This window comes from Phycodurus eques, chromosome 17 (assembly GCF_024500275.1).
Source record: "Phycodurus eques isolate BA_2022a chromosome 17, UOR_Pequ_1.1, whole genome shotgun sequence".
Classification (NCBI taxonomy): Eukaryota; Metazoa; Chordata; class Actinopteri; order Syngnathiformes; family Syngnathidae; genus Phycodurus; species Phycodurus eques.
This window is the reverse complement of record NC_084541.1, coordinates 21,414,534-21,438,834: the sequence shown is the minus strand read 5'-3', so window position 1 is coordinate 21,438,834 and position 24,301 is coordinate 21,414,534. Positions and strand designations below refer to the sequence as shown.

Sequence of the window (24,301 nt, the reverse complement as noted above, 5' to 3'; positions counted from 1 at the left end):
CAAATGCTAACGTAGCGTCTTTTCAACCGATCGGAAGCGAGCGGCGAAGGCTCCAGTGGGCGCTTGGTCTGACGGAAGGCGCCGTCAGGGGTTAGTCTATCACCAGACAAGTTTGTTGAAGTCCTTTTATTGTTTTTCAAAACGGGGGGAACACAAGTGATTTATTTACAGAAGGTGTGCGACAGACAAAGTCGGCCCAGCGGCGGCCTTGCGACGCCGTGTGGCACGTCACGTGACCGTGCCACACGACCGTGTGACGTGGCATGTCATATATGAGCTCGTCACGTGACCGTGTCTTGTCACCGCACCGCACGACCCTGTCGCCGCATGATCGCGACACGTCACGCGCCCACATCCCCTCACCGTGCCACGTGACCACATCGCACGTGACGATGACCTCGTGACACGGTCAAGCATGCGTTATTAGGATTCCCTCCTAGTTTGCAGGCAGGACACGCCCCACTGCGGCACCATCGGCTCCTGTGTCGCGGGAAGGGCAGGCCTTGCGGATGTAACGAGATGTCACGTTCGCATGACAGAAAAACGAAGACATTTGTTAGGTTTAGGTTTAGGGTTTAGCTTCGGGGCGAGGGTTGCGGCGAAGGCGTTGGGGGTTAGGCTCAGTGGGAAACATTAACGCCGCCGCACTTAAGTCCAAAACTTCCTCTCCCGTCAGTAGGGCGTGTTTTACCGGGATACTGCAGCCAATGGTAGTGGGGCGGCGTGTGTCCTGGAGCCAGTAATATTGGAGCAGGGCGTGTCCTGCCTGGAAACGAGGTGGGAACCTTAATCACGCTCGTGTGACACACGGGAGACGTGTCACATGACAGCGTCACGCTCGTCCTTTGGGCTCGGCGCTGTTGAGGTTCGGCGTGGGGAGGATCCAGCGGCAGCATTCCGACAGGCGCATGTTCTTGTCCACGGCGCAGCTGGTGCAGTAGACGATGCCCAGTGCCAACATCACCACCAGGAACACGCAGAGCGGCACCAACAGCGCCACCAGCAGCCAGCTCTTGTCATGTTTGACCTTGTTGCGGTCGCGTTCGCCGTCGCCTTCGCCTTCTTGACCTCCAGCCGCAGGGCTGCCTCCCTCGCCGTCGCTCTCGCGTGCGGCGGGCGGCCGCTCCGTCCGGTACCGCCTCCGCGAGGGGGCGTCCCATCGGTGCCGGCGCTCGTCGGAGTCGCCGGTTTCGGGGACGTCAAGGTTGGGCCGAGCGGTGCGCGGGCCTTCGCGGTCCGGATCCGGCGCGTGGGCCGGGTCGGTGGGGTCCGGGGTCGTAGTGGAGTATTCTTCGTCGGCGGGCGTCGGCCGGCAACCGAGTCCGTCGGCTCGCAGCTCGTAACCGTCGTCGCAGTAACACTGGTAGCTGCCGACGTAGTTGAGACACTGCTGCTGGCAGGGCGACGCCCCCACGCACTCGTCCACGTCCAGGCACGTGCCGTCGCCCGACGGCCGGTACCCGTGGCGACAGGCGCAGGCGAAGGAGCCCTCGGTGTTCCGGCAGGCGCCCTCGCAGCTCCCCTCGTCCTCGCACTCGTCCACGTCCACGCACTCGCCCTCGCCGTCGGCTCGGTAGCCGGCGTGACACGCGCAGTGAAAGGTTCCGGGCACGTTGACGCACGCCTGCGGGCACGGCCGCTGCCGGCACTCGTCCACGTCGGAACACCGACGCCCGTCCGGGCCCATTTGGTACCCCGGAGGACACGTGCAACGGACCCCCCGAGACGTTTCTACGCAGTCGTACTCGCAGCCCGTGGCCGCGCACGCCGCTTTGAGGCGGGGCGGCTCGCTGGGCGCGGCGGCGTCTGAAGAAGAGGAAAGCTCGGGAGGGTCCGTGGGGTCCAGCCGGCAGTCGTGGCCGTCCTCGGCGAGCGTGTATCCTTCCGAGCAGTAGCAGTAGTAGTCCGAGTCCGTGTTCCGGCAGTGCTGCTGGCACCCGTGGTCCGTGCCGCACAGGTCACGGCGGGGGGGCGGCGGCGCGCGGGCTCCGCAGAGCGGCGCGTCCCGGGACCAGCCCACCGACCCGTCGTCTCTCTCCACGCACAGCGCCGTCTGCTCGGCGGGGGCGTCTGCCTCCGAGGGCCGGGGCGGACACGCGAGGGCGGCCACCGAGCCGTACGGCACGTGGGTCAGCGTCCGGCTGGTCAGCCGGAACGGCGTGGAGTAAGCGGCCGCGCCCTGCCCCTCGTCCTCCAGGGGCGGACACATGCCCTCGGAGGGGTACTGGCACACGAAGCCGTCCAGCGCCAGACCGCACGAGCCGTCCAACCACTTGAAGTTGTCGCCGTCGTGGCGGGCGCCGTCTGCCGTGTTCACCGTCACGGCCACGCATCGTGGCGCCGCGCAGGCGCCCGCCGCCTCCTCGCGCAGCCAGTTGGTGAACTGACCCTCCTGGTCGCCTGCGGGGGGGCGCAACAAACACCACAAAGTCACAGCACCGCCCGCTAAAACGTCACACTCCAATCGAGTTCGATCGCATCGAAAGCCATCGAGTCCGTTTTGCTCCAATCGAACGTCACCGAATCCACTCGACTCCGATGTGATCCGACACCGTCGAATCAAATCTACTGATGCGTTCGTGAACAATTTCGGTTTACCTCATCAACGAGTCTATTTTCCGGTGCCTCGAGCGCCAACGTTTGCCCACCCAAATGCCACTTTTGCCCCGCATCTTACCTGTGACCCACACGAATCCGCGCAGCGGTCGCACGGCGGAGCACTGGCGCGGCGCCCGGTGCAGCCCGATCCACAGGCGCAGGCGCACCCGAGCGCCGTGCGGCTCCGCGCCCGCCAGCAGCCGGCGGACGGCGTCGGCGGCCTGGCGGTCGTGCAGCGTCGCCAGCGTCCCGCCGCGCTCCCGGCAGCTGCGCCCCGCCTCCCGGAAGGTTCTCCGCTGCGTGAAGACGGCCAAGCATCCGCGCGGGTGGCACAGCGCGTCCTTCTCCTCCAGCTCGGCGGCGGCGGCGCGCCCTCCGCCGGCCACGAGGCACAGCAGCAGCCAGGCCCGAAGCGGCCCCATCGGAAGGTCAAAAACTCAAGAAGAAGCCAAGAAGGAGAACCACAAGCAGAAGCTGCACAAGTCTGATCGTAATTGTGTCTTTTGTTTTGCGGAAATGAGGGGAGCGGTTGATCTGTGTCGCTCGCCTCTGCGGAGTTCGCCTGCGACTGAAGGGGAGGACGGAGGGCTGGAAGGGTTTGCGGGCGGGCGGGCGCTGAGGAGGAGGGGGCTTCTTTTGCTTCGTCGAGGAAAAAGAATGGTGTGTTTTTGGAAGAGGGGGCTGCAAGAAGTGGAATAAAACCCGGACCGGAGGGGTTCACTCAGTGTGCGTGTCTCCGCGTGTGTGTGTGTTTGTCTGTGTGTGTGTGTGCTGAGGGTTTGGGGGAGTTATGAAAACCATATGCCCCCTCTCCGTCTCACACACACACCAGAGTGGAAAGTGTTTGTCATCTGAGCGACATGAAAGCGTCCGACTCCGTGCCGTCGTCATCTTCATCACGCGTGTGTGCTGTTGCACATGAGAGTGCGCGCGTGTGTGTCGCCTGGCAGATGTGCATCAGGATGGTCTCTGAGGCGTGTTTTGGGGTCAGGGTCAAGCTGGACCACCCCTCATCGTGTGTGCGTTCAGTAGGACAGAAGCAGCAGCACAAGAGCAAAAAGAAAGACCGCGACGAAAACCTGAGGATCCCGAAGAGCCTTCTGGCCTTGCTCCGCCCCCGCCCCCGCCCCCTCCTCTTCCTCCTCTCTCCTCCTCTTCTTCGCCCCGACCCTCCCGCCGCCGGCCGGCCGAGCCGTCGGTCCGTCGGTTTCTTGCCGTCTGCTTTTTCCATCATCCTCTCACGCATTCCACCGCGGCGATGGATCTCGCAGACGCGCTCCCCGTCGCGGCTCTGCTTCCGTAGGTGAAGCGGAAGCCCCGCCCGCAGGAAGTTCATCAACGTGTTGGACAATCGTACGCGTTGGACTTCGTGGGGCGACTTTTTGAGGACGTTCCTCTCCCGTTTCTCCTCAAGAAATGCTCGGAGGAAGTGCGGTGTGGAAGATCAAGAAGAGCGTGACGACGAAAGTGAACGGCGCTCGCACCACTGACGAGGCACCTGACGTTTCAGGGTGTCGAGACTTTCGCTGCCCCGCTTTCAATTTGTTATTTGGAGGGGACAACATATCTACGTCAGCGTGTGTTTTGTGCCGTCCCGCCATTTCCCTCTGAGAATCCCGTTGGGTTTTTCCAAGAGGACGGGGTACCGGACGGCTGTTCGGTCCCTGCACGACCGGCGTCAGAGTCCGGTCCTCGAGTCTGGGTCGGCCTCCGTCGAGGCTGCCCTTTGTCGCCGGTTCCGTTCGTAAACTTTATGGACAGAATTTCGAGGGGCAGCCGAGGAGTGGAGGGGGTCCGCTTCGGTGACCTTAGCGTTCCGTTCCGACGGCTCGATCGAGCCGCGATCCCCAACTCTCGCCGGAGCGCTTCGCGGCCGAGCGCGAAGCGGCCGGGACGACGATCGGCACCTCCGGATCCGAGACCGTGGTCCTCGGTGGGAAAAGGGCGGCGTGCCCTCTCCGGGTCGGGGATGAGACCCCGGCCCGGGCGGAGGAGTTCAAGTATCTCGGGGTCTTGCTGACGAGCGAGGGAAGCTCGACGGTTTCTGTCGCGGTCAAGTCGGATTCGCCGTTTAGCGCTCGATCTGCGTTCCTCCCCGCAGCTCGTGACCCAAACAACAAGATGGCGGACGGAAGCGACCCAAAATGAGTTTCCTCCGCGGGGTAGAGGCTGCGAGTCCGGCCGCTGCTCCTCCGCGTCGAGCGGCGCCAGACGCCACCCGGTTAGGACGCCTCCCCGGCGAGGCGTTCGTGGCGCGCGCCCGCCGGAGAGACGGCCGTCTCCCGGAAGGGTCGGACCGAGCGGCCGGGGAGAGGGAGGTCCGGGCTGGCGACCCGACCTCGGATAAGCGGGAGACGTTAGAGGGATGCGCGATCCGTGTGCAGCGGCCCCCCCGCTAGTCGGGGGCGTTCGAAGGCCAATCGTGAAAATCTGAAAATAAATGCCATTCAAATTGGCATGAAAGAATATTTATCGGCGCACGACCGACGGCCTCGCAGTTCCGGGGACCGGGGTTCGATCCCCGGCCCCGCCTGTGTGGAGTTTGCGTGTTCTCCCCGTGCCAAAAACACGCATGAATTGAAGACTCTAAATTGCCCGTAGGTGAGACTGTGAGTGCGAATGGTTGTTTGTTTATGTGTGCCCTGCGACGGGCTGGCAACCGGTTCGGGGCGGACCCCGCCTCCCGCCCGATGATTCCCGGGATAGGCTCCGGAGAAGCGGCTCGGAAAATGGATGGATGGATATTTCTCTCTGAAAAAAGCACCAAGAAGTGGGAAAATTATTGTACCACCAATAAGCGTTTTCCATGAAAACGGGGGTAGGACGCCCCCTCCCCTCCGAAAATGCTTAGTTTACAAATAATTTTCCGTTGGAAAAAGCAGGCGCGCCGAAGAATTCATTTCATGCGAAGTTAGCAGCGTTCGTGTTTGTTTTGGGTCGGAGCAGAAGCTACCGACCCGACCCGACGCGACGCGTGTGCACCGGATCGAACACTCGCTCAGTTTTCCCGACCGCGGGTGTCCTGTGTCACGCACGCGCACGCGTACGCACACGCGCATAGGTGCACACAGACTGGAGCAATTAGCTGTGGCCTCGCGCGCGTGTGTGTGTGCGTGCGTGTTGTAGACATTCGATCCCGCGCGCCAGACTGAAAACCATGTGAGTCGTCCGCTCCTGGGATGATGATGATGATGATGATGATAGGAACTAGCTTTCTGAAGTTTCTGACCCAATCCACTTTGACCTTCCATCCTGCAGGAGTTGCGTAGGCGCACACACAAACACACACCGAGCAGCAGAGCAGAGGTAGAAGTCATGGAAAGTTTGAGGAATGAAGAGAGCACCGAGCGAGCATGTGGAAAAGTAGGACGCGAGGACGCTCACATGAGAATGAAGGAGTGCGTGCGTGTGCTCGGAGGGAGGGGGGGGGGGGGGGGGGGGGCGTTGCGGTTCGAGCCAGAAGAAGGCGGCGCAAGCATTTGAGTGACAAACAGAAGCAACACAAAGCTGCTGACTTGGAAGAAAGCACAAATGGAAAAAGCTGACCGATTCTGAACGACGTTTCCACAAAACGAGCCAAGCGCGCAGCGAGTTAGCTTCCATTTGATCCAGTTCAAATCAATTAAGCCCCCTTCTGAAAAGCGAGTTCCAGTTCAACTACGTCAGGGTCGGGTCTAGTTGGTTCCAATTAGATCCAGTTAGGTCAAGTTCTCTTCAGGTCCGGTTCGATCCACTCGGATCTCGTTCGGTCGAGATTGAATCGAGTCCAGTTGGAGTCGATCGGGTCCGCTCGGTTCCCGTCAGGTCCAATTAGATTCCGTTCGGTCCCGTCAAGTCCGGTCAGCCGAAGTTGTATCCGGTCGCGTCCGGTTGAGTTGGATCCAAACGGGTCCGGCCAGATCCGGTCCCATCCGGTTCGGCGCAGTCGCGTCGCGGTCTGGCGTTCGTCGGCTCCGACGCGTAAGGAGTCGCGTTGTCGCCATGGAGACGAGAAGGTCGCGGAAGAGGAACGTTCCCGTTGTTTACGCGAAGGGTTCATTCGTCCGACCCTCGACCTTTCACCCCTCCCTCCGGTCTCTCTCGGCCGGCCCCGCTGCGGACTTGGCGTCCTTCGGGCCCGTTGAGGATTATCTTGTTGCTCCTGGCGCCGCAACTCTCCTTCGCCTCCGTTTCTCTTCCTTTTTCTTTCCCCCTCGCCGTCACGAGACTTTTACTTTCGTCTTTCGCACGCACGCACCACAGCTTTTTAACAAAATATTTCAATTCAAACGAAGCATTGTCTTGTCACTCGCTCACTGCGGTGTTCGGGGTGACCCTGAGTGTGCGTGTTTGATTTTAGGGGCTGCAACTAACAATTATTTGAATAATCTCTCGATGGGGGAAAACAAAACAAAAAAACATTTGACATTTTCATCCCTTTATTCAAAAACGGAACCTTATTCCAAATTGACTGTCAAAAATGCCCAAATGTACAGTCCCCTCCAAAAGCATTGGCACAGCAAGGTCAATTCCTTCGTTTTTGTCGTCCGCTGAAGACATTTGGGTTTCGGAGCAAAAGATGAATAGGAGACTAAAGTTCCCAATTCCAGCTTTTATGCCATCTTATTTCCACGGAGACGTGTTCAACGACTCGGGAACAGACATGATGAAATGACCGCCGTGAATAACATTTCCTATTCGCTGGCGCATTTACTGCATCGAGCCTGCGACCCATTGACTTCAGCAGACGGTCGCGTTCTTCATCTGCAAGGCTTTTCCAGGCCCTTCCTGCAGCCTCTTTCATTTCTTGTTTCTTTCTGGGGGTTTCTCCCTTCAGTCTCCTCTTCAGGAGGTAAAACGCATGCTCTATTGGGTGAAAGTCCGCCGATTGACTTGGCCAGTCCTAAGACCCTCCGCTTTTTCCTCCCGACGATGCCCTCTGTTGTGTTGGCAGCGTGTTTTGGGTCGTTGTCTTGCCGCACGATGAACCTTGTCCCAATTAGCGCGTATGCATCTCTAATGTTCCCGTCGTCAACTGCTGTCGATACCCTCGGCCGACCCGCTCGATGTCTGTTGCTCAGTACGCCGGTCGTTTCTCTCTCTCTTTTTCGGCACGTTGCAAATTGTCGTATTGGTTTGTGCTACGGCTCTGATCGATTTTCCCTCTCCTCTCAGCTTCAAAATGGTTTGCTTTTCTCCCATAGACAGCGCTCTGGTCTTCTTGTTTGCTTAACAGCAAATGCAGTTGTCACAGGCGAAATCCAAAGCCAAAAACGAGCACTCTCACGTGTAAGCAATCAATCTAAAAGGCAACTCGGAGCAGCCGTCAGTCACATGTTCCAATAGTTTTGCTCACTTGAAAAGTGGGTGGCTTCAAACAAAAGGTGCTCCGTCCTGACTTGTTGAACACGTCCACACGGGAATAACACGGCGTCGCCGACTCGTTCGTTCGTTCATTTTCCGTACTGCTTACCCTCACGCCGGAGCCTATCCCGGCTATTTTGGGGCGAGCGGCGGGGTGCACCCCGAACCGCTCGCAGAGAATTCGGAACTTTTGTCTCGTAGTCGTCTTTTGGTCTGAAACCCAAATGTCTTCGGTGGACGACAAAAACAAAGGAATTGACCTTGCTTTTGAATTGGCAACAATTCCGTTACCGGTTTGGGTCCATAATACGTCAGAAATATCCAAGTCAAAATGTTGAATGGAAAAGCAGATGTTTGCAAATGTCTTATTTTGATTCGACACAAAGACAATCGGTGTGCTTAATGATTGTAATAAATGTCATTAGTCATATTTACGATTGAGAGGGTGAACGTCTGAGGATTTGGACAATTCGAAGTTAAAGGTGTCTAAACCATTACTCGATTAATTTGATCACGGATTAGGTGTCGATGAATTGTTGCGCTTCTATTTTGCGAGCACGTGTAAATGCGCGCATGAGATTGTCACCTTTTGTGTGTGGCGCCCCCTGCTGCTCGCCTACTAGCAACCGATTCACGCACACCAAAAAAAAACCTCCTTTTGAGTTATTCATCATAATTTATTATCGTCAAGACGATAATATTGATTACAATAAGTTATCTTGATGAAGCTCACTTGGCTCCGCCCCCTGCCGGATGGTGACGTCATACATTGTTTGTCAAATCTCGTCTCGCTAAAGAAAATCTTCATAACGCTGAGATATTTAAAACATTTGAATTCAAGCGTAAATTTAACACTCCTAACGGACGACAGCCGCCATGTCGAGTCCGGCTCATCGTCAACATATTTTTTTAAAACACACACACACACACACCAGCGTAAAATCTACACGCAAATGAATAAACAGTGACGTGACAGGGAAAGCACAGCAGTCGTGCGTGTGCGCGCGTTACTGCACAACACACTTGTCCTTGTCGTCGTACTTGCGCCTCCTCATCGCCAGGCCGCGCTCCAGACGCTCGTCCTCTTCCAGCGCCCTGCACGCGCGCACGCACACACACACACAAACACACACACACACGCGCGCGCACCGATGAGGTTTGGCCAAGTGTACATTTTGACTGCAAATTTGGATTTCGTTGCGGTTTGTCTTTTGCAGAAGCGTATTGCCGCCACACCGGAAACAAAGAAAAAAAGATCAGTGTCAGCTTCTGCCGTGATCATTTTCACGTTCGAAAGGGAGGACGGTTCCCCTTTGAAGGTGATACATTGCAAATGCATTTGAAATGTAGTCGTCGTCTCCTTTCCGTCAGATAAAAAAGGTCGCCGACGAAGACGAACATTTCGCTCAACACGATGAACGCTGCTCGCGACGCGCTGAAAGTTGTCCGCACGCACCCTCGCTCCTTGGCGTCCATGTTTCTGATGACGTCGTCGCGCCGGTCGACCAGAGACAGCAACTCCCGCAGGAGGCGCTGCTCGCGCTCGCACTGGGCGCGCGACTTCTGCCGGTCTGCAACGCACACACGCAAGTCACGTGACGGATCGGGTGACGGGAGACGAGCGGCGCGACGGCGGTCGGCCGACCTTCGACGGCCATCGTGACCCGCAGCTCCCGAGTCAGCAGCTCGAACCTCCGCTCCAGGTCCCGCTCCTCCTGCCTGTCGCCATCGTCATCGTCATCGTCACCATCCTCATCCTCATCCTCATCCTCATCCTCATCCTCATCCTGTGACCTACATGAGTTCCAGCTGGTCTTGTCTTCGTATCAGCGCGTTCTTCTTGTTGACCAGCGTGAACCATTCCTGAATCAGCCGCTCCTCCTCGGCGCGGTCGCTTCCTGTCACGCGCGCGCACACACGTCAACTCCGACTTTCCGTGTCGCATGCGTGAACGTGTGCGCTCGTGTGTGTTGATGAGCGCCCGCGTTTGCGTATCCCACCGGTTTCCATGAGGCTCCTGAGCCGCCGCTCCACCGCCGCCGCCCTGCCGTCGACGTGCTTTTGCTCCGCCTCCAACGCCGCCAGCTCGCTCAGCACGTATTGACTCGTATCCTGAAGATGCCGGCCGCACGCAAACACAAAAAACACGCAACAAACACACATGAACATGCAACACACATGGAGCCGCAGGGGAAGGAAGGAAGTCAAAGAGGAATGCAGTTGAGACGGAAGGAAAGAAAGAGGGTGAAAAGGAAGGAAGAGGGGAAGGAAGGAATGTCAAGAAACAAAAAGGAAGAAAGCAATGAAGTGGGAGGGAAGGAAATTAAGGAAGATAGGAGACAAGGGGGAAGGGAGGAAGGACATAAGTAAGGGACGAAGTGGGGAACGGAGGAAAGGAAAGAAACCGAGAAGGAAGAGTGGAGGAATAAAGCAAACAGGAAGGTCCGCCAATTAGGATGCTGCGACCGTTGCAGAGCCGCTGATGACATCATCATCATCATCATCATCATCATCATCCGCTCACGTGACTTCGCGGTGAAGATGATCTGATCGCTTGACAGCGTGAAAGTTCGAAATGAAGAAAAAAAAAAACTGACCGTTGCCTTGTCTTCTGCTTTCGTATGCTGGGACTCTGCGCACACACACACACACACACACACACACACACACACACACACACACACACGCACGATAAACTTGGTGAAGACGTGTATTGTGTGTGCGCGCGCGCGCGCAACGTGAGGTTCTGACCAAGTTCCCGAAGGCTTCCTGCAGACTCGCTGACGCTTTCTCCTTCATCCTGAACACAACAGCAAACATGAGACTCCCGCAGGAACGAGGAGGAGGAGGAGGAGCGTCGACCTCACCTCGGGAAGAGGAAACGCGGACTCCTCTGCAAGAAGGAGGAAGTCGCTCATGTCAGGCATTCAGATAGAAAAACAAGTAGCACTTTTGGTTTTTAAGTGTAACATCTAGGCTAATTCCCGTTAGCCCGTCAATGGTGTTTCGCATTACAGCGGACCCCCGCATACTTGCGGTTCGGCACGCGCAGATTCACCTATCCACACGTTTTTTTCCTATGAATGTTTCTTTTTTTCATTTTTGTTTTTTCTTTTTGGGGAGGAACCAACGCCGAAAATTCTCATGTTGGTTTCTCCCCACTTTTTCAAGAATTTGGGGGTTTAAAAAAAAAAACAAAAAAAAAAACCCAAATCCCCAATATAATTCTAATCACCGTCAATTATCCGCGGATTTGCTCTCGCCGCGTTCCGGCCTAACCCCCGCGAATAGCGGGGTCCCGCTGTACACGTACATCTCAACAAATGAGAAGAAATCTCTTCTCATTTGTTGAGATCCATTCATCCATCCATTTTCTGTCGCGCTTTTCCTCACGCGGGTGGCGGGCTTGCCGGAGCCCATCCCAGCTGACTTCGGGCGAGAGGCGAGGTTCACCCTGAACCGGTCGCCGGCCAATCGCAGGGCACACAGAAACAAACAACCGTTCGCGCCTACGGGCAATTTAGAGTCTTCGATCGACCTAGCACGCATGTTTTTGGGATGCGGGAGGAAAGCGGAGCGCCCGGAGAAAAGCCACGCGGGCGCGGGGAGAACATGCGAACTCCGCACAGGCGGGGCCGGGATTTGAACCCTCGTCCTCAGAACTGCTAACCAGTCGCGCCCACCGTGCCGTCCATTTATTGAGATGACATAGCAAAATCAACTGCGCAACAGAAGCCCGCAGATGACGCTTCTCCTCCGATCGGCAGCGGAAGCGCGTGAGGCAACAGGCGATGTCCCGTTTGCATTTTCCGCCTCGTCGGCATGCTTCCGTTGCACAATGTATTTAGGGATGACCTGTTTATGTTAGCATTTAGCTAGCAAACTTTCATTAAACTAAACGGTATGGAGCTTTATCATTGCCGCACGATGGCGGCGAAGCACTACGTTGGTCTGAAGTAAACACCTCAACTCACGTCAACATCGTTCCTTGGAGTCAAGATGATGGAAAGCACTACTTTTTCTAAATGAAACTCCTCAACTCAAGTCGAGATAGTTTCTTGGCAGGGATCAATATAACGGCAAAGAACTACTTTGGTCTAAAAGAAACTCCTCAACTCACTTCAACATACAGTGCACCGCAGCATACTCGCAAATTCACCTATTTGCAGATGTTTTTTAACCTATCACCCGCTCATTCGCGTTTTTTTTTAGATCGTTCTTTCCTGGCAAATGATAAGGAGCGTCCATTATTACCAGATGTTTGCAATTCGTCGTTAGGCTTGGTCCCTATTTCCAGGGGTCCGCTGAAGTTCCTTGGCACCGAGATGCCACAAGGTGGCGCCAAACTCCTATTGCGAGTGGGCCTGAAATGTATGCCCCCCCTCCCACAAGAAGGGGGGGTTCCCTGAATATCAATATTCTATTTATTCCATCTAACCTTTAAGCGGCCTCTTGGCTCTCGGCGGCGGGAACGGCACGGCGCCGGGCTCGCCGGGGGCGGGGGCGGGGCCGTAGCGGCTGGCGTCGCTCTCGAGGTGCAGCACGCCGAGCTCCCGCTGCGTGAAGCGACTCCGCAGCTGGCTGACGTACGTCACGACGATGAGGCGGTCCGGAACCGAAAGCAGAACCATGTCGGACGGCTCCAGAAGGCGCGAGATGCCCAGAGACTCGAAGGCGGCGAAGGCCTGGCGGGAAGGTCAGAGTGCGGCAACAAGCAATCCTGGCTTCTTGTTAGGAACCCACCCTGGTTTCGTTTGCGTTGAATCGTTTCGCAATCGACTAGACCGGAGATTCTCAGCTGGTGGATCGAGACCCGAAAGCGGGTCGCGGACCCATTTCGGGTGCGTCGCAGACAGCTGACAAAATGTCCCAAAAGCCTTAACGTGTTCCTGCCCTGACGGAACATAGTCGGAACGTGACAAGAAATGTTACTTCCTTGTTTTCAAGCCAACTCGTTTACTCTGTCAACAAATACAGCGCAGCTCAGCCTTCGGCCGGCGGACGCCACGGCGAGCTCATTGGAAAACACAATATAGTGGACGTGTGTATGTTTTCAGAGGCTATTTTTAAACCCCAAAAATCTTTCTTCTTAACTTCCGTGAAAGCGGGAATCCCGACTTTGCGACGATAGCAAAAGGCCGGGAAGGGAAGCACGAGACTCGACAATTGCCGCACATTACATTGAATCGTCCGCAATTCCGTGGGCGGATACGCAACGATATTGAATGATTCGATCGGTCAAGAAATGTTGAAGGACGGAATACATGTAGAGTAGGTCTAAATGTGGGAATTTTAACGTGGGAAAAACGATGGCGCTGAGGTGAAAAATGTGCAAGTTGCATAATGTGTCGATTTTTAAACGTGGAAATGTGTTTTTAAGACGTTCTGAATGAACTGACCATTTTGAACGTGGAACGGGAATTATGTGGAAGTCCCTTGTTGAATGTCTCATTGGGAACGAATGGGTGAATTTTTGGATGAAAAATGTGGGAATTTCTGGAATGAGAAAAATAATACCCCGGGAGGCGCGAATTTCTGGAATATGTCGAAGTTGGAATGTTTTGGACGGCAGGTTCCAGCACGTCGAGAAATAGGGTTGCTCATGTGACACGGCTTCATGATTGTGTACACGCGGGCGACACGCGCGGGTCCGTGTTGTTGCTTTGCTAATTACTCTTCGTCGGTGTTGTTAAAAACCACAGTAAATAAAGCAATCGAGACGATCGTGTTCTTTCGCTCTACCTCGCTGCTCTGAGCATTTCAACTTTTGGGGACATCAACCACAACCTCTTTTTTTTTTTTTTTTTTTTAGGGGTCCTGACTGCCTTAATTTTTCTTCCGCTTCTGGGAGCTTCTCCAACGACCGACCGCTCTGCAAGAAGAACGTGCGCCACACAAGCCGCATGCCGCGACTCACACGAGAGCTCAACGAGACAAATGACACGATCAGAACGGCCGGGTCCTCCACGCTGACGACATAGCGAAGATAAGTAGCGAGGCCGCTCACCTTCTTGTTGTTCATTTCGATGTCGTGCGCTTTCAACTCGTCAAAATCTCTGAGGGGACAAAAAGAGGGCACTCGATGACCGACAGCCGCCGAACGATCGACAGGCGTGCGGTGCGCGGCGCGGCGCGTACACGAGGTCGGGGTGGAAGCGATGCAGGAGGGCGCAGAAGGCCAGGCCGTTCCTCCAGGAAGCGCCGAAGTCGGTGACCTTGACCCCCGCGTAGCCGGCTGTGACCTCCTGACACCACCGCAGCAGCGACCGGCTGGAGGTCGCCGGGCCCTGACGGTCACACTGTAGCATGGTTAGCGTGTTAGCATTTTCCTCCTACTCGTTGCGTTTGCGTTTACCTCGCCGCCGTTGTCCTCCTGCCTGTCAGCCGCCCCTCTGATTAGCCCGGCTTGTGAAGCTGCGTCGCTGTTACTAAGGCGAGCGGCGCCATCGATGCATTGATCGACAGACCTGGCGCGGATTGAGATCATCATCATCATCATCATCATCATGTCATCATCATGTTCATCATCGTGTTCATCAGCAGCACCCTGATCCTCATAATCTGCATCATCATCCTCATTGATATCATCCTTATTCTCATCATCGGCATACTCGGGGCCGCCCGAGTAAATCGACAGGCGCCCGAGAAGATGAAACGAGAATCCCCCCTTGGAAAATGAATGTGCCACAGCACACCGGTTGGGAACCACTGGCCTACGCTCACAATCGGGAAAGTTAACCGCTTATTACGTTCGCTAGCCCGCGAGCTAACGAGCTAGCGGGAGCTCAACAGCTCACTCGACCACGGCGACATCGTTTAAAAGGTCAGCGCTCCGAGTTGCGTGTTCCACACATTACACACACGAGAAAATTAACTGTTTCTTAACGATAACACGACGACAGCGGACGAACTCGATCACTTCCAAACCCTTCTGCTATGCATACCTCTCTGCGCACCCACATAAAAACACTTACCCGTGACTCCGTGTTGCTATTTATTCAGCTAACATCTACATTTACGATAGACTCTTGCATACTAACGCGCCAAGTCCATATTATTTTGAAAACTCACACTGCACACTTACCCGTCTCTATTTGATTGACAGGTGAAGCTCGGGGGCGGGCCTTATTTTACATACATGGTGATTTTTTGGGATTCATTCACATTTGGCAGGCTTTGCGCCGAATTATATCATTAATAAATACTTCATATTTGTTTGAGTGTAATGTTTGTGAACACAGCTGGAGCCTGTCTTATTCATCCATCCATCCATCCGTTTTCTGTCGCGCTTCTCCTCACGCGGGTCGCGGGCGCGCCGGAGCCGAGCCCATCCCGGCTGTCGTCGGGCAGGAGGCGGGGTACGCCCCGAACCGGTCGCCGGCCCATCGCAGGGCACATACAAACAAACGACCGTTCGCACTCACAGCCACGCCTACGGGCAATTCAGAGTCTCCAATGAATGCATGTTTTTGGGGATGTGGGAGGAAACCGGAGTGCCCGCAGAAAAGCCACGCAGGCACGGGGAGAACATGCAAACTCCACACTTATTCATATTTTTTTAATTTATCGACCATATTTAGCTCATCATCATTATCATCACCTTCATTCTCATCATCGTTAACATCATCATCCTCTTCTTCATCCTTATCCTTTCACTCAGCCGCCATTTTGATGTTTGCGCTGCTTGCCGTCCCAACCGTTTTGTGCGTGCGCGCGCGCGCGTCACGACGTCACCGCGGTGACTTACACGCAGTCTCCCGACGGCCCCGGTGAGCACTCGACCAATCGCCGCCCGCCATCCGTCTCCGCATCTTGGATCTCGCCCGGCGCGGGAACCGGGAGCTTCCTGGTGCCGGGGGGCGTGTCCAGTGACATCACCTGGATTCTGTCCAATAGGAGCCGCTCTTCCTCCCGCAGACTCCGTGTGACGCTAACGCGCTTATCTCCGTCTCCACGGGCGCCGCCGTTTTGTGCCACATCGAGGTCGTTGTGGTCATGATGTGGGGCAGACGGTCTGCTGCGAGGAGAAGGTTTGGGAAGCTCATCAAATGCTCATTATCTTTTGCTGAAATATGGCAGATTTTTTAAATCATCTTTTTTGAATGGATGTTGACATGCAAGTGTGAATTTCAAGTTGTGCCACCAGTGTAGTACCACGTTCTGCCACAACATGGCAGGCAGCACTGAGCTCGAATGCAAGACAAATGGACGCTTTTGAAAAGCTAGGAAAAAACAAAAACAAATAGGATTGCTGTTTTGGAGACTTTCTCAAGTCTCCAGGAGGTCTCGGAGACATCGTGACTGGGGAGACGTGCTGAGGACCAGGGAAACTGAAGAGACATCTCCGCTACTTCCGCGCGAATTGTTCTCCACGAGACATCGCGCCGGTGAGAGCGCAAGCAATTGTTTTGGTCTCCTGAGTGACCGCGACTGATCCGCAGCGACGTTTCCGCCAGCGAGATGGGCCCTTGACCTCACATTGGCCAGAACACGATGACTGGCGACACGCGTGCAAAACCTCAACGACGCCGGGCCACGTGCAGGCCGCCACCCTCGCCCGAACGATCGGCGACACTCACTTCCTGCTGCCGCCCCCACTCACCCTCCGGCGTGGCCCCCCACGTAGAGCTCGGCCGACCATATGGAGCCTAGATCCTCGTGACCTGCCTCAAACTCCAACTCCTCCGCATCGGCGCCAGCCTCCTCCTCCACGACTGAGTCCGGACCGGGAGAACCAGGAAGACCAGGGAGACCGAGAGGAGCGACATCACCAGGAGGACACGGAGAACCAAGTTGACCAGAAGGACCGTGGGTGCCAGCATGACAAAAATCAGGACTGAGAAGACCAGGAGGACCAGGAAGACTAGGAGAACCATGATGACCAGGAGGATCATGGGTACAAGCGTGAGTAAAATCACCAAGAGGACTGAGCGTACTAGGAAGACTCAGAGGACTAGGAGAAGCAAGATGACCAGGAGGACTGGGAGGATTTGAAGGACTAGGAGAACCACGGGTACCAGTGCGAGTAAAATTACCAGGAGGACCAGGATGACCAGGATGGCTACCAGGACAAGGATCACCAGGGTTTTTGATCCCAGCTGGTTTGAGGTGTGTTGGCCGATACTCTTCATCATCATCATCATCATCATCATCACCTTCATCCTGCTCCTCCTCATACCCAATGTCATAAAGCTCCGCCTCCCCGAGTGGCAGCTCAACCTCCGATCGGCTGCCGACGACCTGCCGGTCGTGTTGCAGATCCTCGCCCTTACTGCGCTTCGCTTCCTCTCGTCCTCCTGCCCTCACCCTACTCTTCATCTCCTCCTCTTCCATTTTGGGTTTTTCACCTCCTTCCTTCTCCTCATCTTTCCCGCCATTGGGTGTTTCTTCTTCCTCCTCCTTCCTCCTTCCTTCTCCCCTCCTCTTCAGCTCTCGAGCCTCCTCTTCTTCCTTCGTCCCTTCCTCCTCCTCCTCCCTTCTTTCTTCCCCTCTCCTCTTTGGCTTTCCTTGCTCCTCCTCTGTCCTTTCTTCCCTGCTACTCCCCTTCTCTCGTTCTTCCTCCCGCTCCTTGGCAACCAGACGCAGCCGGGCGACAAGACTGAGCTGCGGCCGATCTGAAGGTCCGGGCTCCGGTTCGGCGGAGGACGCGGTCCAGGGGAACGGGTCCACCGCGTGATCCACGTGGACCTCAAGTGAACCTTCAGAACCCGGCGGGTTCTGTTCAGCCGCTGCCGACTGGCAACTACGGGACAAAACAGACGTGAGGGACAGGGTTAGCCGGTCCGCTCGGGTCCACTTCGAAAGTTGTGGGAGCCCATCCCCGATGCCCGCTCGTAGTCACATGACAATGACATCACACTGTGTCGTGAAGTTAGATGATACGGTGATGACGATGCAATAAAGCCCATGATGCACCGCGCCAGCTGAGAAACCTTTTTAGTTTCCAGGGTATTGTTTGATTTGAACACGGACAAATTAGTGCGTTTCGCTGTGAAAATATATTGTATATTGTGGGCCGTCTGACCGGACTGGACCATCACAGTCGGCGACTCCCGCCTGCGCATTTGATCCGCCAGCCCGCCCAGGGGGCCCGTTCCACGACCGTTCCCGGCGCGCTACATACATTGCCGACGTACATTTTGGCGACAGAGGCGGCGCTACACTATTTCAAAATGTAGAAGTGCCGTAAAAACAGCGGCCGACCGCCGGGCACCCATGACGACGAGCCGCCGAACCACGCACGGCGCGCGATGCTTCAGTCGGCTTCGGCCGCCTCCCTTGGTGCGCGGACGGATTTCCTTTTTCTGATTTTAACGGTTTTGTTTGGTTTCATGTCCCCAACAATATTTTTTTCAAGTCCCACCGGGCTAGCACTCACCCCTGTGCCGCACGCTCTTCATCCTCCTCCTCTTCCTCAGCTGCCGATGTCCGCAGCGACCCTTCTGAAAGGGTTGACGTCTTCTCGTCTGCTAACTTGGACACGTCTTCGACCACTGACACAGCAGGAGGACCAAGAGGCGGGGCCTTTGCTACGATTGGCCTAGCAGGAGCGTCCACCTCAGCAGTTCCACTGTGAAGAAAACGGAGAAAAGTCCACTTGAGACAAACTAGAACCAGAACGTTGTGTCTGTACCATCAAGGGTTGTCCTTGTCTCAGCGAGACAGACAAGAAGCATAAAGTTAATGTTCCCTGGGCAGAGTTGGACTTGAATTTGAGTACTTTTCTGTGTTTTTCGAACTTTGTAGAATAAGTCGATAACTTTTCAGGACCTTTTAGTGTGTCTACAACTTTCCAGTGTTTTCTAGAACTTCCCAAAGCACTGAATAAGCACTCGAATCTTCCAGAGTTGCAAGAGCTTTCAGTGTGTATCTAGAACTATCTGGTCTTTCTACGATTTTCCAACGGGTTTCTACAACCCCCCATTTTCTAGCACTTTCCAGAGTATCTTTACAACATTCCAGTGTTTCAGGATTTTCCAGAGAGCGTGCCTAGCACTTTCCAAACTTTCCAGTGCTACTAGGACTTTCTAGGTTCCAGGCTGTTTCTAGAACTTTCCAGGGCATGTCTTGAATTTTCCAGAGTTACTTGAGCTTTCCAGAGCACCCTTAGAACTTTCCAGTACGTATCTGTAACATTCCAGTGTTTCTACAACTTTTTAGTGTGTCTACAAATTGTTTCTAGAGGTTTCCAGGGAGCATGGCTCGGTCTTTCCAGAGTGCTTCTAAAACGTTCCATTTTTTTCTAGAGGGTTCTAGAGCTTTCCAGATTTTTTTTTCTACACCCTTCCAGAATGTCATTAGAATTTCAAGTGTTTCTAGAGCTTTCCAGGGTGTTTCTAGCACTTTCTAAAACATGGCTAGAATGTTTTCGTGTTCTAGAGGTTTCCAGCGCATCCTTAGAACATCCCAGAGGATTTGTACAACCTCACTGAGCATCTCTAGAAGTTCCCAGAAGGTTCGTAGAACTTTCCAGAGTGTCTTCTGTTTCTGTGTTTTCCATCAGCGACGCTCTGTATTGTTTATCATTTACGCGCGCGCGCGCACGCACACACACACACACACACCAATGGTGACCTTGAGGCCAAACTCACCGCTGATCGGCTGCCTGCGTCTCTCCTGATTGGCTGAGACTTGGGGGCGTCATGCAGCTGGCGCCCAGCAGGGGGAGCCGGAGAGCACCGAGCGACTCCTGCTGGCCACGCCTCTGCTTCACCTCCTCCTCTTTCTCTTCCCTCAATCTTGTCATCTCTTTCTCCGTTTCCACTTTCAGCCTCTCCTCCTCTCTACACCTCCTATCTTCTTCCTCCTCTTTCTTTCTCCTCCTCTCTTCCTCCATTTTCTTCCTCTCATTCTCCTCCCTCGATCTTTGCCGTCTCTCCTTTTCCACCTTGACGCTCTCCTCCTCTTCACACCTCCTCTTTCTCTCTTCGCCCTCCATCTTTCTTTCTTCCTCTTTCCTCCTCTCCTCTTCCTCCCTTCTCTTTAGCTCTGCTTTCCTTTTCTCCCTCCATTCTTTCTCCTCTCTCAATCTCTGCATCTCCTGATCGATTCTCTCCTCTTCCTTCTTCTCCAGTTCCCCCCCTTTTTTCCTCGCCATCCTTTCATTCTCCTCCCTCTCCCGATCCTCTTTTCTTTCTCCATCGTCCCTCCTCGCCTCCTCCTCGTGCCTCCTCTCTTTCTCCACCGTCTCTTTCTCCTCTCTCAATCTTGGCGTCACCCTCTCCTCCTCGTCGCACCTCCTCTTTCTCTCCTCCTCCTCGCTTTTCTTCCTCTCCATCTCCTCCTCCTTCCGCATCCTGTCTTGCTCCCCCCTCAATCGTTGCCTCTCGTCCTCGACTCTCCGCTCCTCCTCTTCCCACCTCCTCTTCCTCGGCTCACCCTCCCTTTTCTGTCTTTCTTCCCCTGTCGCCGCCTCTTCCTCCTTTTTCGTCCTCTCCATTCCGCCATTCTCCTCCCTCAGCCGGTCCCCGTCGAGCCTCCTCTTTCTCTCCCTCTCCCGTTCCTCTTCTTCCTTCCCCTCTTTCTGCCTCCTTTTTCTCTCCTCTTCCTTTGCTTCCTCCTCTCTCCCGCGCCGCCTCCTCCTCTCCGCCTCCTCCTCTTTCTCTCGTTGCAGCATCCGTCGTGTCTCCTCCTCCCTCCTCTGCCGGCGCTCCTCCTCCTTGCTCCTTTCCTCTTCCTCCTCCTCCTCCTCCCTCCTCCTCACGAGTCCGGCCTCCTCCTGGCGGGCGTCCCGGCGCCTCCTCCCCTCCTCCTCCTCCTCCTGCCGCAGCCGGCGGTCGCGCTCTCCTTTCTCCTGGAGGAGCTGCTCCTCCTGGCGGCGCCTCCTCTCCTTCAGCTTCCTCAGCTCCTCCTGTTCCTGGAAGAGTCGCCGCTTCTCCTCCGCCAGCAGCCTCCTCTTCTCTTCCTCGTGTTGCCACCGCCGCCGCCTACTCCTCCTCTCCTCCTCCTCCTCCTCCTCCTGTTCCTCCTCCAGAGCAGAGAGGCTGCAGAGGAGAAAGAGAACGCAGCTCAATCGCCTCTTTCTCTCCCTACTTCCGTCTCATTTCCTCTTCCTACTTTTCCCTTCCTTTCCTCCTCCCGCTCGTCCACTGTCTTCCCTTCTTCCTCCTCTCCCTTTGCATCTATCAATCTCCTCCTCTTTCTTCTTTTCTGCTCCCCTACTTTTTCCAGCTTGTTCCTGTCCCCGCTTCATTTCCTTTTCCCCCGCTCTCTTTTGTTCCTCCTCCCCTTTCTCGTCTTTCCCTTCCTATCTTTTCATTTTCTCCTCCCTCAATCTTTGCCTGTATCTCCTTGTTTGACTCTCGGCTCCTCCTCTTTCTGTTCTATTGAAACTTTTTCTTCCTCCTCTCTCAATCTTTGTATCCCTTTTCTCCCTCTCTACTGCCTCTCCATCTTTCATTCGTCCACCCCTCCTCTCTTTTCTTTCTGCTCTTCCTCCTCTCCATTCTTTTGTGCCCCCTCTCCTTACTCTCCTCTTCTTTTACCCTTTCGTTCCCCCTCTCGCCTCCTCTTCTTCCTTCCTTTTGCATTCCTCCCTCCGCTCCTTTATCCCCTCTTCCTTTTCAAATTCTTCTCTCCTCCCTTTCCTCTGCTCCTTCCTCCTCCTTGCACTACCCTTACTCTTCCTCCCCTTCTTCCATTCCTCTTGGCTCTTCTCCTTTCTGTCCTCCTCTCTCAAACTCACCCGCCCGAGTCCCGCTCCGCAACGCAGCCTCCCGATTGGCTGCCGGGCGCCTCGCGGACGACATCGCGCGGCGGTTCTCCTCCCGCATCCGCACGGCGACGGAGATCGTCAGCATCCTCGTCGCCGTGGAGACGGGTTCGCTTGGGGGTGATGAAAGCCGCTAGGACGCTGGTGGACGGGCGCTGGGGGGCGGCGAATGGCCACGGAGGAGGCGGGGCTACGATCACCTCGGATTGCAATTTGCCGGGACTGGGGGACACGGGAAAAAGCGGAGATCAGGGTTTGAGCCGGGCCACTTTTGTTTGGCCGAAGGAAGGCGGGCCCGACGGGAGATGCAGGTGGAACGTCCGGCTCAAAAGCGGGGCTAGCGCCTGTTAGCTTGGATGCTGAGCCCAGAGCCAGCGGGGAGCTCGCACACTTTTGGTACGAGTGTGCCGAGTGCACGCGAGCGCGGCCCCACCTGCCCCTTCCTCGCTCTTCCCGGTCGGCCGCCTCGGAATCCTGCGCTGCGAGCGCCCGTCCGAATGCGGCGATGTCATCGGCGGCCGCGGTATCCCGGCTTCTGCTTGGCGTCATCGCCGTGGCAACAGAAGTTGCCGCCGCCTCTTTGTCCGTGGCGCCTGCGTGTGCACAAAATTAAAAACTGACGAGAGTTGCCAAATTCCGTGAATGTTTATACTTGGAAACTTTCCATGCGAATAAAAGAAGAATTTACTCTTAACAGGGAACTTATATCAGGAATAGTTGGTGAAAATATATTTGAGCGCAATCTTGACCAAAACAATCCGATTTCATGTCGCGTACAGTGGTACCTTGACTTACAATCCGTTGAGAAGATGACTTGCGTAGAAACGTAGTTGGTTACAATTGTTGATAATGTAGCAAGGAACTAGTTGAATTATTTTAATGACGTTCTCAAAGTAATATAGCTAATTGCATTCGATTACATTTTGTTTGGATATTTCGTCAAAAAAAAAAAAAAGTGGATTCAAACCATAGATCGTTATTTTGGAGTCAGCCACGTATTTGTTGTTGACACAAATAATAAGTGTGATGAAATGTAAATACATCGTGAAAAAATGTGTTTGTTGCATCACATGTGTACAGCATGTGGAAAACATGATACCATGTTGACCTAATGCCAAATGTGGAAAATATTGACAATAAGGCTTCACATGAAAACCGGATCATATCGAAGTAAAACAAATCATCTCCTTTTTTGAAAGGACAAATTAGGTTGAACCAAGTGAAAGTTGTTGAAAAACAAGTTGCTTTTTATGTGAAAAGTATTACTTTTTTTTTTTTTTTTATTACTACATAACTTTGCCTTAGGAAAGTCTGTTAGCTTAATGGTAACACATGGGAAATGCCAAAGACGGGCTAATGTGTAGCATTGGTGTCACGGTGGTAGAACCCCTTAAAGACAGGGGTCCCCGGCCACCGGGCCGCGGGCTATTTGGTACCCAGTCGTACCGATAGCTTGGAGAGAGAGTGAGAAGAAAAGAAAAAAAAAAAAAAAAAAAGCAAATGAAATTTTGGTTGTTGTGGCACGGGAGGCGGGGCACCCTCAACCCCGTCCCGTCGATGATTAGCTTCCAGGCGGGACACCGTCGCAACCCTCCGCGACAATTTGCTTCACATCGGGAACCTCATGCTGGAATGACCCCGCCCCTCGCGGCGACGGAGGGTTGCCGCTTCATGAAAAACATGCACTTCCGTGAACCGGCTGTGGCGGAAAAAAGGTCGGCGACCGCCGCTTTAAGCAACGGACACTGAACAACACTCGCAGGCACATCATCTTTTTCCTCTGCGAAGAACGACTAAATTACAGTTGCTTACTCAGGAGTTGTGACCGTCCGCATGTATTTCCGTATGCCTGTATTATACTGCCCCCAGGTGGCCAAGGCGCACAGACCAGAAGGAGCGGCACAATGTCCGCGAAATTGGAGAAAAAAAATGTGGCAAAAACGAGTTCGTTACATTCTACTTAATGATGTCACCACTGTGTTTTCATGAAGTACAATTAATTAGTGTTATTTTTCTTACGAGCATTATTCTTTTTTCGGTAGACTCGACCAAATGAATAGCATTTCCAATTATTTCATCGGGGAAAGAGGACTTGAAAGGTGTTTGTCTTTGCATTGTGTTTTGGCTCAATAAAAGGTTAGGAAACAAACATTTGGACGATCCCCGAGAAACGCCCTCTCATTAATTTTGCTTAAAAAACTGACAACTCGATTTGATTGGCGATCGGCGGCCGGGCGTACCTGCGGGCGGGCTGCCGGTGGAGGGAGGGGGCCGAAGCGCAGGGGCGGCGGACTCGCGGAGGGCGTCCGGGTCCGGGCGGCTCAGCAGCGGCACGGCGGTCACGTCGCCGGCGAGGGGCGGGGCTGGCGGCAGAGTCAAAAACATTTTGCAAACATCACGACTTCATTTTCACGCGACTCGCCGAAAGATGCCACAAGAAGGCAGCGCGGCACTTTCTTTTTCTATTAGACAAGGCTATGGCTCGTCTCAATGAAGCTCCTCCGCTCACTTCAACACAGTTGCTTGGCACCAAAGCCTTTTTTTCTATATTAGACCTTTGCCCTGAGCACGAGCATATTTGCCATTTTCGTACTCCTTCTGAAGATTTTATTCTTTTTAATTAAGTTTAAATTTGTACTGCAGGATGAG

At 54.6% G+C, this 24,301-nt stretch overlaps 2 protein-coding genes across 8 annotated transcripts; both read right to left on the bottom strand.

The window, feature by feature from the left end:
* Nucleotides 1-269: 269 nt before the first annotated feature.
* Nucleotides 270-3,020, bottom strand: LOC133416399 (endosialin-like). Its single transcript, XM_061703249.1, has 2 exons — nt 2,678-3,020; nt 270-2,400 (listed from the first exon to the last, which is right to left on the bottom strand). The coding sequence occupies exons 1-2, from the start codon at nt 3,018-3,020 to the stop codon at nt 833-835; spliced, it is 1,911 nt and encodes a 636-aa protein (XP_061559233.1). The 3' UTR covers nt 270-832.
* A 5,577-nt stretch (nt 3,021-8,597) lies between these two features.
* LOC133415570 (trichohyalin-like) lies at nt 8,598-23,978 on the bottom strand. 7 transcript variants are annotated; one of them, XM_061701685.1, is made up of 19 exons: nt 23,893-23,978; nt 22,086-22,245; nt 21,626-21,874; nt 19,533-20,924; nt 18,320-18,511; nt 16,544-17,683; nt 15,689-15,958; nt 14,297-14,408; nt 14,080-14,240; nt 13,949-13,997; nt 12,380-12,626; nt 10,809-10,834; nt 10,693-10,741; nt 10,539-10,573; nt 9,942-10,053; nt 9,740-9,839; nt 9,587-9,660; nt 9,398-9,512; nt 8,598-9,036 (listed from the first exon to the last, which is right to left on the bottom strand). In XM_061701685.1, exons 2-19 carry the CDS (start codon nt 22,199-22,201, stop codon nt 8,949-8,951), a joined length of 4,527 nt encoding a protein of 1,508 aa, XP_061557669.1. In that variant the 5' UTR covers nt 22,202-22,245; nt 23,893-23,978; the 3' UTR covers nt 8,598-8,948. The 7 variants fall into 7 exon arrangements, with proteins under 7 accessions (XP_061557669.1, XP_061557671.1, XP_061557670.1 ...); XM_061701687.1 differs by having other exon boundaries at nt 14,080-14,228; XM_061701686.1 differs by having other exon boundaries at nt 15,689-15,955.
* Between the last annotated feature and the right edge of the window lie 323 nt (nt 23,979-24,301).